A 13,319-nucleotide genomic window follows, 5' to 3' on the forward strand; every position below is an offset into this window, starting at 1 on the left:
GTGTATTCTGAAGCCAGACCTCCTAGCATGGATCAAGACCCCTATTTCTTTCATTTTTTTCAATTTCATTTCCTATTACTCTGACACTTAGACAATATTCGGCTACCTTGAGCTAGCTTAAGTCTCCATGGATGAGCTTTCTTTCCATAAACTTTATATTTCAATTTAGGTTTGCAAGAAAGTTGTAAAGATAATAGAATTCCACTGATGAGATCTCATATCTTACTTTCGTTTCCTTTTCCTGAAGTTATTTCCTGCCTATGTTTGGCAAATTTCTACTATTCTTCTAGATTCAATCTTGATTTCTACTCCTGGGCTGTGCTAAATTACCCCAAAAGTAGAAAAGACACATGCTCAGTGTTCTATCAAAGCAGGACATCAATAGTTAATAAGTCAGGGAATTTAATAAATCCCTCCAAAGGGAGGAAAACCAGAACTTTGTGGTTATTCTGTAAACTAATCTATGTTTCGGTTAATTTTTAATTTCTTGGCTGAACTTTCCATGCCGCTGGGTTGTTGGGAACTCTGTTTTGCATCCATTTTCTTAAATACTGTTGTCTCCTACACATTGAACTGAACTCCCTCAAAAAGTCAATTTCAGGAAAAACAACCAAAAATGCATGTGGGCATTGTAGATTTTAAAAGACTAGAGAGAACTAAATACAAGTGTGACACTTAATTGTATCCTGAATGAAAACAAGCCCCAGATACTTTAAAAAAAAATGGGGGGAGACAAATGAACAACTTTAAATATAGATATATATTAGATATTATTGAATTAATTAATTTTCTTAGGTGTCTTAACAGTATTTTGGTGATATAGGGGATGTCCTTACTCTTAGGAATTGCATGTTAAGGTATTCTTGATGTCTGCAATTTACTTTCAAATGATTCAGTGATAATAAAAGTGTACCTTGAAGGAGAGAGAGAGAGAGAGAGATGAAGGAAAAAATGTGGCAAATGTTGACACTTATTGCATCAAGGTGATGGCCATTATTCTTTTAGCTTTAGAATGGTGAATTTAACCAAAAAAGCGTGTGTGGACAGTCTGTCTTGCCCATTGGACTGACATGGTTAGATTAGGTTAGGTCAGGGCCCATCATTGTGTCGGGAGCTTTCTAGCAGCTCGATAACTTCAACTGTTTCGAAAAACAAAAAAGGAAACATAATTGTAATTCTTTTTGTCATTTTCCTTCTTTCATTGCTCCCCTTCCTTGATTCCTCTGAGACCCAGCCAGCCGGGAGAGACTTCTGTCCCTCGGCGCTCTCCGTAGATTAGCGAACCCTCATTGGCTGGGCGCGCCCGCGTCTTAGTGCTGTGCCGCCGCGTTTTTCTAGGAGTACGGGTTCCGGGGCCCAGTTTTCGGTGGTCGCCCGAACTCAGGCTGTTGGGACAAATGGCTCAGAAACCGCTGCGCCTGTGAGTGACCATAGTTCAGAAGCGTGCGCGCGCGTCTGTCTGCTGTCTGGGTCCTTCTCGTGACTGGAAGGGAGGAGGAAAAGGCGGGGGTGGGAGCGTGGTGGCGGCTGGTGAGCTCCGATCAGTCTTTGCCTGGCTGGGGCCGGTCTCTTTTCGCTTCCGAGAAGTGACTGTCCTGGCCACCCACGGTGGGAGAGGCGGAAGCTGCCAGCGTCAGGCCTCCTCCGTCTTAGGCCGTCCTGGCCTCTGACACATTTCCACTTCACTTCTCCCCACAGCCCGTTTATTTATTAACGAAAACTACTAGGCTGGGGGCCCATAGGTGGTCAGTTATGAACAGATTAGATAGATAGGGCTCCTGCCCTGGCGCACTTTTGCGAGGAGAAGGCTCTGGGGTGAAGAGTGTGCATCCAACTATCCATCCACTCAACAAATATTTATTGAACAATTGCAGAATGCCGGGCATTGTGCTGGACGTTGCACAGATGGAGTTCCTGCCTTAATGGAGTTCAGAGTTTTGAGCTGATGTTAGAGAATCCAGATTAATTATAGTCAATAAATGTCAGGAAGAAAAGCTTCACGGTTCTGGGAGGGAGTTTAACAGGGATATTTGGCTATTGTGAGGAATCGGGAGGGAGGATTGAGCGTTGGCTAGTATTTTTGTCTTTATCCTAAAGTCATTGAAATGTTTAATAACTCCTTGGCGGGATCGTATCTTTGTTTTGGAAAGCGATTCTGGGTGCAGTGTAAGAACAAATTAGAGCGAAAGAGGAAGACAGATAGGATTAGGTAGAGTGATAGCAGAAGAAAAGTGCAGGGATTCAAGGCTTATTAAAGAGATGAGATTAACAGGGCTTGGAGAAGGTTTGGCTGTGAGAAGCAGTTGGCACTGTGGGGTCCTAAATTTCTGCCCTTCAGTGGGATAGAAAACACTGGAAAAGGGCCTAGTTGGGAGAGATGATGAATTTTGAGGCATTCTATGATGTACAAACTGGATGATGGTTCTCCAGGAAACAATTATAATTCCATGTGACAACTGCCATGATAAAGGAAATACAGGATCCTGTGGGAGCATCAGGAATTGGTGACAGGTAGGGACTGGGGGACTTCTTGAAGAGGTGGTATTCAGAAGGTAAATAAAAACTCATAGTAGTTTATTACCTAGCTTGCTCTGAGATGCTCAGATGAGTTTCTGAAGTTTTAGAAGAGCTAGACTTTCTGAGCCAGTCAAGAAGGCTTTAGAGATATGTTGGGCCTTGAAGGATGGGAAAAATTTAGACTCAGGAAGCATAGGGTAGGGCTGTTAGAAGTAACTACCCTAGGGAATGGCACAGGCAGCAAGTGGTCAGAGTGACAATAGGGGAGGTTTCTGTTATGGAAAATTGGAAAAAGCCCTGAGGACGACGACAGGGGACTTGTGGAAGGCTGTGGCTCTGCAGGCAGTGGAGTTCTCTCTCTCTCTCTCTCTCTCTCTCTCTCTTTTTAATAGTTTATTGTCAAGTTGGTTTCCATATAACACCCAGTGCTCATCCCCACAGGTGCCCTCCTCCATGCCCGTCACCCCCCCCTTTTTTTTTTTTTTGTTTACTTATTTTTGAGAGAAAGCGCAAACAGGGAAGGGCCAGAGAGACCAGGACAGAGGATCTGAAGCCAGCTTCCCGCTGACAGCAGCAAGTCTGATGCGAAGCTCATGCTCACCTGTGAGATCAGGACCTGAGCTGAAGTCAGACGTTCAGCCAACTGAACCACCCAGGTGCCCCGGTAGTGGGGTTCTTTAATGTTTTTTAGGAAAGAATATTAAACTGTTGGTTTTATTTAGGTTGGTTAGGAAGAAGAGATGGCATTAGAGGAAATAAATGTAAGCATGCTACTTCCTCTGTATCCAGTACCGGATTCATTAGATCCCTTCCTGATTGTGCCTCTGTTAGAGCACAGGACTCTCGCTCTGCCTTGGAGTATCCTCCGTTCCTTCTCCTTGCTCCTTTCCCACCCTGCTTCACCAGTCCACATTGTGTTCAGGTGTTCAGAATTCTAAATTTGCCATCTGTTTCTGTCCTTTTCATCTTCATTCAGTATTCCCCTTTTTGGTAGTATTTTTGCTTACAGTCATTTGTTCCTCCAGACCATCTTTCACTCTGTTACTAAAATGAACTTTCTGAAACATGTCACTACCCAGCTTGAAAATGTTCAGTGATGGGGTGCCTGGGAGGCTCAGTCAGTTAAGTGTCTGACTCTTGGTTTTAGCTCAGGTAATGATCTCACCGTTCCGTGGGCTTGAGCTCTGCATCAGGCTCTGTGCTGACAGCATGGAGCCTGCTTGGAATTCTCTCCCTCGCTCTCTGCCCCTTCTCTGCTTGCTCTCTAGCTCTTAAAAATAAATAAACTTTAAAAAATGTTCAGTGATAGGGACACACCAGAAAGACATACTGACAAAACAATAAGAACTATATTTCAAGATGAGTTCAAGGGCAATAAAAAATGGTATGAGAAATAAAAAAACTGTAAGTCAGAATTATTAAAAACTCAGAAATGAAATGATAGAACAAGTTATGTCACAGTTTAGGGCAAGTCTGCCTTATAAACCTCAGCTCTTGCCACTTTCTACCTCTCTGCCCTTTAACACTTTATGCATGCCTCCTATTGTAGCCCTTTTCATACAAATTTATATCAGAGTATCTCTGCTTCCCTGATTATCAGCTTTGAGGTGTGAACTGAGTCTTTCTCCTCTTTGTACTCCTAACATGTTCTTAGCATAGTTCTGGGCATATTGCACTTAGCATGTCGTAGGTGTCCAGTACATGGTTGTTGAATGGATGATGGATAATAACAGTGGAAAGGAAAAGGATGGAATGAATGTGAAAGATGTTTGGAAAAGGGAATTGATGAGACTTGATGAGGGATTTTTGACTCTTGGTGACGCATTTGGTGATATGGCCATCCACAAAGTTTGGGAAGTGAGAAGAAGCTGGTTCAGTTTTGGAGGAGGTGAAGTTAACTCCTAGATGAGATAGGTTGAAGATTTTGGTGACTTTTAGGTGGAGCTGCCCACTGGTCAGTAATAGTTAACATGCACTGAAGCTCTCCTGTATCCTCAGAGACTGGGTCACATATCTGCCTGATCTGGAAAGACTAATATGTTACAAAACCCAGCTCGCCCATTCAAGTTTCCTTAGTTGCCTTAACATTTATCTCTTGTTTGCAGCTTGGCTTGTGGAGATGTTGAAGGAAAGTTTGATGCTTTATTCAATAGAGTTCGAGCAATTCAGAAGAAAAGTGGAAACTTTGACGTAAGACATTTCCTTTTACTGAATCTAATTTTACTGTTATAGTCAAACATACTAAAATAAAGTTTGGACTTCTTTTTTCATTTCTCAACGGAACACATATTCTCCCTTTTTGCTTAGATTGAGTTCCTTTCGTGAGCACAGGAGCTGAGTAGCTGCAGAATGATAGGGAAAGGGAGACCTTTTTTACCTTTTTATACTTTTTGAATTTTTTATACTTTCTACACTTTTATACTTGCTACTTTCTTACTGCCAACAAAACTGAAAACAGACGAGGAAAACCTCCGTAGGTGATTCTAACCACTGGGTTTGGGAATCACAGATATATTTCATGAGTGTATGGTATGGATTAAGTCAGATGGCATGTGCAGATGCTTCACAGACTGAAGAGCCTTATGTAAACGTTATGTGGGGTTGCCAACTAGACTGTAGACCCCTAGCGTACAGAAGGGTATTCTGGGGATGGTGATAATCTGTTCATGGGGTTAAAGATTGAGTAAAGACAACAGGCAGGAAATGTGTTTTTTGTGCCCTGTATCTTCTCAGGGTATCTAATACTTAAAAGCTCTGTATTTGGAGAGAGATTCTTGGAAGTAGATTTCTCCATCTTTCCCTGACCCCCTCTTCCCCGTCCCTAACTTGAATTTGGTGGCCAGTGAGCCAAAATTTAATAATTTATAGATTCAGATTAACTTTGCGATTTCTGCTAAAGAATTGTATGTTGAGATTCCACAGACTGATTAAGGGAAAAACCTAGTGTGAGGCCGTTGAGTAGGATAATTAGCTGAATAATGTTACTATCAATTATGTAATGTTTGATAAAAAACTCATATATCTGTTTAAAAAACTCATTTTAGCTGCTGTTGTGTGTAGGAAATTTCTTTGGCTCCACTCCAGATGCTGAATGGGAGGAGTATAAAACTGGCATCAAGAAAGGTATAGAAATTATTTTTATTTAACAAATGATTTGTAACAAAGCTTCAAGGCTACACAGTTGTTGCTGGGTTGTTTTTCACATGTAGTAGTTATTTAAGGATTTCCTTCTGAGCTCCACGTTGAGCTGGAAAGGATGCCTATGTATCTAAATGTTCACATTTTTGGGGGCACTTGGGTGGCTCAGTCAGTTGAGCCTCCAACCCTTAATTTTGGCTCAGGTCATGATCCCAGGGTTGTGGAATTGAGTCCTGTGTCAGACTCAGGGCTCTGAGCATGACTGAGCATGAGGCCTGCTTAAGATTCTCTCTCTGGTGCCTGGGTGGCTCAGTTGGTTAAGTGACCTGCTCTTGATTTCGGCTCAGGTCATGATCTCACAGTTCATGAGATTGAGCCTCTGAGTCAGGCTCCAGGCTTATAGCACAGAGCCTACTTTGGATTCATATTCTCCCTCTCTCTCTCTCTCTCTCTCTCTCTCTCCCCTCCCCTCTCTCTCCCTCTCTCCGCCCTCCCCCCCCGTCTCCCTCTCTCCCCTGCTTATGCATGCATGCAGCACAGTCTCTCAAAATAAATATTTTTAAAGGAAAAGATTCTATTCTTTCTCCCTCTGCCCCTCTCCCCTGGTTATGCGTGTACGCTTTCTCTCTCTCTAAAATAAAAGTAAATAAAATTTTAAAAAATGTTCACATTTTGAGTTTGGTTGGATTTGGTTTAGAAAAAGAATTCAAAAAAAAAGAATTCTCTTCTAAGTAGGCAAGAATTGAAGAAATGCAACCGTATGTGTCCTTTCCTTTTTCCAGTTTGTCTCTCTCTCTTTTTTTTAAATTTTCATTTTTTAATGAAGCTCTTTAGGGTCTGTGTTTTCCCATTCTCTTAAAGATGTCACTTCACCAATTTAGTGACAGTATTTAATAGGCCACAGGTTGGATAGGATATCCTAAGTGGTAGGCATGTTCCACAGATAGGATTGCAGACTCCTTACTTTTGCTGTGATTATTTTTTCTGTGGGGTAATAATTCTCAAATTCCATCAGATCTGGTAACTCTATGGTGTCATGTCTGTTTCTTTCACTAGCTCCTATTCAGACATATGTGCTCGGTGCTAATAACCAGGAAACAGTAAAATATTTCCAAGATGCTGATGGGTGTGAATTAGCTGAAAACATTACTTATCTGGGTAAGTTGATATTTTTTTTTGTTTGTAATGAGCATAATAAAGTATCTCCAGGAATTAGTCTCCTGGGAAATTTGTGGCTGAATTCTTCTGCCATTACTGCTGAGAAAATGGGGTTCTTTCCCCAAATCTGGCATTTTTTTCTTTATAGTCTCTCTCACCGCCTCCCCAATCTCCTTGTACTCCCACAACCCAGTATATACCTGTGTGGCTGACTAGAAGAATAAATTACTTGACTATAGTATAGGGACTACTTAAGGTATAAATTATGTTGGAAAAAGTTCCATGTATGTTGTCTCACCATGTAACATTGCTAGATATATACAACTTGTTTGTTAGGTTCCTCATGAGCTATAGCTCTGTCTCACTAAGCTTTTGGTGCTGGTTTTAAGTTTTCAGTGCTGATCCTGACATTTTTCACTTTTTTGTCCCTTCTCTGGTTCCAGGTCCACTTTTTAATTTTGAGTTAAAGTTGTTCCCCTTTTATCCTCCTGAATCACTTTTAGTGATTCTTTTTGATGTCTGGCCATTTAAAAAAGCACTGTCAGATTTTGTTTTTTCTTTCCCCTCACCTCCTGTCAGTTTATGGCTTCTTGGATCATTCAACTTATTTTTTTCCTAAAATGACTCCACTGTTCTTCACAGTTCCTCTTTCTCGGTCCCTTACTTCTCTGGAAAGCTTCTACATTTCCTTTGCTGTAAGTGTCCTCCCCATCCTTCCCCACCATAGTTGATTTTGGCCTTTATTCTCTACGTCTGGCTGTGGCCTTCATGTAAGCAGTCTTATCTCATCTTGCTTCAATCATATGGGGCTCCTTTAGGCAAAAACTTGAGGGACGGATTTTTGCTTGTTGTTTTTTAACCACTGTTGCGAGATACACATTTTGAAATCCTTTTATTCTAGGTCTTAACATAGGCCTGAACTTGTGGCAACTCTCACAGTAGTTATTAGATTTGGATTAAGACCTCTGCTGTAGGTATTTATGGCAGCCATTTACCACATGAATTTAGTGCTAGGAGTGGAAAGAGCATGAAGGTACTTGGGTTGTTTCTGTGAAAGAGATTTCTTGAGATCCAATAGGAGGAGCAGACAATGAACTTGATAGTGAACATGTGACAGTGATCTTGAAGTGTTGGCAGAACATCCAACACGTAATTGGAAGTGCTTTTTTAGAGTATATAGTTGAGGTCAGTGTGGAAGAGTAGGCTTTGGGGAGTTGGTCCCTTAAAGATGGAAAACAAAGCTGAGAAGGATCAAATTATTTCAGAGGAAATACAATGAGAAGGAAAGCACTGCTCTGTGGTGGGGGCATATATCTTCATCTAGACAGCAGGCAAGATTGTTGAAAGTGATTAGAGCAGTTTGGGGAGGTAAAGATAGTGTCAAGTTCGTAGATTCTAAGTGAAGAGAGACTGATTTGGGAGGAGAGACCATTGACAGTTACAGGGTGATTCATGATCTTAAGAGAAGGGTGAGAGATGGAAATCAGTACAGTGGGTTCAGGTACTAAGAGGTAAGCACTTACAGAGCATGGACTACTCTTTTGAGAAATTGGAAACAGAAGAGAAAGGAGTTTTCAGTTAGTGTGTGAGTTCTCTTATTAGTTTTTTATTAGTATGCACGTTCCTTTATCAGTTAGTATGTGTGTTAATTGGCATGTTCCATTGATAATTAGTATATCTATTAGTATATTTAATACTTTATTCTTTTTTGAGTGGAAAGACCCAGCTGAGAAGAGGAGACTCAGTAGGTGAAAGGAAGGTGAAAATTTACAGAGCAAGGTCTTGAAGGCAGCAGTAAGAAACAGGATCAAGGGCCCAAGCCAGGAATACATTTCAGGGGCGCCTGGGTGGCTCAGTCAGTTGAGCGTCAGGCTTCAGCTCAGGTCAAGATCTCAGGAATACATTTCAAAGAGGGTAGAGTCTCTAGTATTTCTCACTTGTTCTTTCCAGATGTTTTCCTTCCATTGGAAGCTGCTGCCTGCATGAAGAGTATGTGTATTCTAGACTGTACTTTCCTCAGAACTGCAGTTCATTTTTCTTGTTACCTCTCTCTGGTCCAGATGTCTGGGTTTCTTTCTTTTATTTATTTTTCTTTTAAAGTTTATTTATTTGTTTTGAGAGAGAGAGAGAGAGAGAGAGAGAGAGAGAGAGAGAGAGAGAGAGAATGAGTGGGGGAGGGGCAGAGAGGGAGAATCCCAAGTAGGCTCCGCACTGTTGGTGCAAAGCTCCATGCAGGGTTCGAACTCACAAACTGTGAGATCATGATCTGAGCTGAATTCAAGAGTCAGCTCTTGACTGACTGAGCCACCTGGGTGCCCCTCTCTCTTTGTTTTTTAATGTTTGTTTATTTTGAGAGAGAGAGTGAGGGGGAGGGGCAGAGAGAGGGAGAGAGAGAATCCCCCCCTGCACTGTGAGTGGAGCCTGGTGCAGGTCTCGTTCCCATGAACCGTGAGATCATAACCTGAGCTGAAATCAGGAGTTGGATGCTTAACTGACTGAGGCACCCAGGTGCCCCTGGGTTTCTTTTAACACATATAGAGTCTCTTCCAGAAGACAGGAAGGCTTTTTCTTAATCACTGCTTCCCAACTTTTTTCATTTGTAAGGCATCTGGGTAAACAGGCTGGCCCATGAGTAGTGGCCTCCATATAAGGGCTGCTCTCCCTGAACAGGAACACAGTTGTAGCCTTCTACCACTGAGACCCTGCAGCCAGAAGAGGGACTCTAGAAGAGTATGCACTCATTCAGACATGGAGAATGGCAGGGAGGTAGGCAAGTCATGGCATGGGGAGAGAGATTCATCACCGTAATAACATTTCTGCAGTTTTGACTAAAACTTGTCCATTTTTCTTTGAACCCAGGTCGTAAAGGTATCTTCACTGGAAGCTCGGGGCTGCAGATTGTGTACCTCAGTGGGACAGAGTCCGTAGATGAGCCAGTCCCAGGTTACAGTTTTAGTCCCAAGGATGTGTCTTCCCTGAGGACAATGCTGTGTTCAACATCCCAGTTTAAGGGTGTTGATATCTTGCTCACATCCCCATGGCCCAAGTATGTGGGGAACTTTGGGAATTCTTCTGTGAGTAGTGTTCAGTTGGAATTTCTGTAAGCAAATTGCACTGGCTTATTTTGGGCTCTTTTTCCTCTTTATATTGAATGTTTCGGCTCTTAGGACCTTTCAGTAGAAATTTTTTGTAAATTGTTTCAGGATACTTAAAAGTATATCAATTGACCAAAGCAAAAGCTTTAAAACTGGTTGATCTTATGAAAGCATGATCACAGATGAGATTGTTAAAATCTTAATTATAAGTGAGTGATTCTTTAAATTATAATCTCTGCATCAAGTACCTTCTTTTAAGCTTCCTCTTAATGTGTTTTGAGAGTTCACTAATTGTTAGTTAAAAGATTTACAGTTTATGGCAGCTCTTCAGTTGTATTACCCTCCCCCCTTTTCCATTGCAGATTGTAGTATTTTGGCTTTTAAAATATTTTCAATGTTTTTTCCTAGTTTAAGTTTTATTTGTTTTTGAGAGAGAGAGGTGGAGGTAGGCGCAGAGAGAGAGAGAGTCCCAAGTAGGCTCCATACTCCACAGCGAACCTAATGCAGAGCTCAAAACCATGTCTGTGCGATCATGACTTAAGCAAAAATCAAGAGTTGGACACTCAACTGACTTAGCCACTCAAACACACTTCAAAATATTTCTTTAATAAAATCATTATGAGATGAAAGACAGTGATCTAAAGATGAGAAAAGAGATGTTGAAAACTTGTTATTTCTCTAATGTGAAAGCTTTAATGTTGGGATGCACTGGAGCTCACTATTGCATGTGATCTTAATATTTTAATAAACACTCTAGAAGACGATGTATATCAGATTGGTGAGTGACCAGTATCACATAAGCCTAAGGAAGATACTGAAAGTTTGTATGTGAGGGCAGAAAGCATCAGCTGAGTTTCAGTGAAGGGAAACCTAAGAATGCATTTAGAGACAAATATCAATTAGTAAATGCAGAGTTATCAGTAATGATCTAGAAAAAGGTCTTATAGACCACTCTCTGCCAATTTCATCACAGTGTGTCTGGACCAAAACAGCCAACAAGATACTAGGCATTGTCGGGGGTGGGGGGTGTTGAAAGGAAAAGGGACAGTGCTGTCTTCCCCTTCCATAAATCCATGGCTCTTCTTCACCTAGAATTCAGGGGGCAGTGCTGGTCACAGTGAGGAGGTACGGCAGACTAGGGAAGGTACAGAGGAGGGGGACTAAGTTGCTGGTGGAAGGGAGGAAGACACACATAATACTCTGAGGAAGGATGAGAAAAATGAGGCCCCTTCATTTTGGGGATGCTAACGAAAAGATTTGATTAAAGTTTACAAAAGACTACATAAGAGCTTTTTAGGGGAGAAAATAATACAGTTTATCAGTCTCTAAGATACTACGACTAACCTTGGGGCTGATTCCCTGCACTTCAGCACAAACCCAAAGGAAGCGAGCATAAGTAAAAGGAGGAGTTTCTTGCTTTACTTAGTGGAAAACTAATTTTGGTAATTTCTATATTTGCAGCTAATACCTTCTCTTAAGTTCATAAATAATATGGATGAGAGATCACATAATTTGTTGTTAACAAAAGCTAGAGATGTCGGGGGAATAAGGTTGATATTTTTGATGAACTTTATGTTACAAACTTTGACCAGGGCGTGGCTGTGGCCTTCCGCAAACCACACTTTTCTTGATGGAAGCAAAATAAAGGATTGTATGCTTATGTCATGAAGTCATTGACTATTCCATTCCAAATGTTTTGTGGATCCTAAGGACCCTGAAAGCTAGCTTTTAATTTTTATTTTTTTGCATTGACTCTGACTGTTTGCATTGTCAGAACTATGGATGTACAGCAATACATAGAAGCATAGTCTGTGGGCTCCAGAGAGAGAACTTACTTTCCAAAAAAGATTGGAACAAACCCTATTTTGGGTATTAGTACGGAGGGCATACCTTACCTTTTAACCCCTGCTTTCTGCAGTTGTCTTCTCTGCACTTAACAATACCCCGCTTCCTCTTCTGTGTTTGAGATTTCTCTGATTGCTACAAGTATGGGATTCACTCTCCAAATCCTACTGCCTACACTTGTATCAACTAAAAAATTTCAGACATTTAATTTTTTTTAATGTTTTTATTTATTTCTGAGAGAGAGAGAGACAGTGTGAGTAGGGGAGGGTCAGAGAGGGAGGGAGACACAGAATCTGAAGCAGTCTACAGGCTCTGAGCTAGCTGTCAGCACAGAGCCTGATGCGAGGCTTGAACCCACGAACTGTGAGATCATGACCTGAGCCGAAGTGGGACGCTCAACCGACTGAGCCACCCAGGCGCCCCCACAGACATTTAAATTGTCTTCTTCTTTGCATTTCTTAATAACTCCTAGGTCTGTTATGATGACCAGGTTTCTTTCTCCTAGGGAGAAGTGGATACCAAAAAATGTGGCTCTGCTTTGGTCTCCAGTCTTGCCACAGACTTGAAACCGAGGTATCATTTTGCTGCTTTGGAAAAGACCTATTATGAGAGACTTCCCTATCGGTGAGTAGCATTTCATTATTTTCGCTTTTTGAAGAATTTGCCTTGGATCTTCTACAGGAACTTCTCTTGCTCATTTAAGCCATGTGACATCTTCATTCATTTTGGTTACTCATGTACTGAAATAAGTGGCTCTCAAATTACTCAGCTTTTCTGAGTTTGTTTCCTAATTTGAAATACAAGGAATTGGACTGTATACAGCCCCTTACCAGTTTGTGGATCTGAAGTAACAATTCCGTTTTAATCATCATAGCTTTTATGTAGCACCGCACGTCAGGTCAAACCAGTACTCCTTGTACAATCTTGAAAACTCTTTTGTCAACATAATCACATCAGCAGTATTTCAGCTTAAGAATCAAGAACTTGTATCAAATTTTTTTTTTGCTCTTTCTTAGTTTGAGTTTGGAGGTGGGTTTTTTCTTAATGTTCATTTATTTTGAGAGAGAGAAGAATGTGTGTGAGAGGGGGAGGGGCAGAGAGAGAGGGAGAAAGAGAGAATCTCAAGCAGGCTTCTTACTGTAAGTGCAGAGCCCAACGCGGGACTCAGTCTTACCAGCTGTGAAATCATGACCTGAGCTGAAACCAGAAGTCTGATGCTTAACCAGCTGAGCCACCCAGGCGCCCCTGGAAGTAGAGTTTTTAAAGCATATCTTGCAGAGACCATAAAACCAATGTTTTATAACTGATAGCATTAAGTTAGTTCTGGATTATCTTCACTGGTAAAGAGCATGGATAATTTCTAAAATGATTTGTAAAATCTTTTTTCCTGGGGCAACTGGGTGGCTCAGTTGGCTAGGCATCTAACTCTTGATTTGGCTTAGGTCGTGATCTTGAGGTTTGTGGGATCAAGCCCTACATTGGGCTCCTCACTGACAGCTCAGAGCTTGCTTGGGATGCTCTCTCTCCATCTCTCTCTCTCTCTCTCTCTCTCTCTCTCTCTCTCTC

General features: G+C 41.5%; 1 protein-coding gene across 2 annotated transcripts in view; it reads left to right on the forward strand.

Moving 5' to 3' along the window:
• The first annotated feature begins 834 nt into the window (after window positions 1-834).
• Window positions 835-13,319, forward strand: part of CWF19L1 (CWF19 like cell cycle control factor 1) — a 32,360-nt gene continuing 19,875 nt past the window's right edge. The window contains exons 1-6 of one of the 2 annotated variants that reach the window (XM_077778741.1): window positions 835-1,420; window positions 4,623-4,707; window positions 5,562-5,640; window positions 6,712-6,813; window positions 9,673-9,887; window positions 12,259-12,377. In XM_077778741.1, the coding sequence (XP_077634867.1) occupies window positions 1,398-1,420; window positions 4,623-4,707; window positions 5,562-5,640; window positions 6,712-6,813; window positions 9,673-9,887; window positions 12,259-12,377 (623 nt within the window). In that variant the 5' untranslated portion in view covers window positions 835-1,397. Of the gene's footprint in view, window positions 1,421-4,622; window positions 4,708-5,561; window positions 5,641-6,711; window positions 6,814-9,672; window positions 9,888-12,258; window positions 12,378-13,319 lie in introns of those variants that run through there. The other variant, XM_077778742.1, reaches the window with a different exon arrangement.

Source organism: Crocuta crocuta, unplaced genomic scaffold (assembly GCF_008692635.1).
Source record: "Crocuta crocuta isolate KB4526 unplaced genomic scaffold, BGI_CrCroc_1.0 scaffold170, whole genome shotgun sequence".
In the NCBI taxonomy this organism is placed as follows: Eukaryota; Metazoa; Chordata; class Mammalia; order Carnivora; family Hyaenidae; genus Crocuta; species Crocuta crocuta.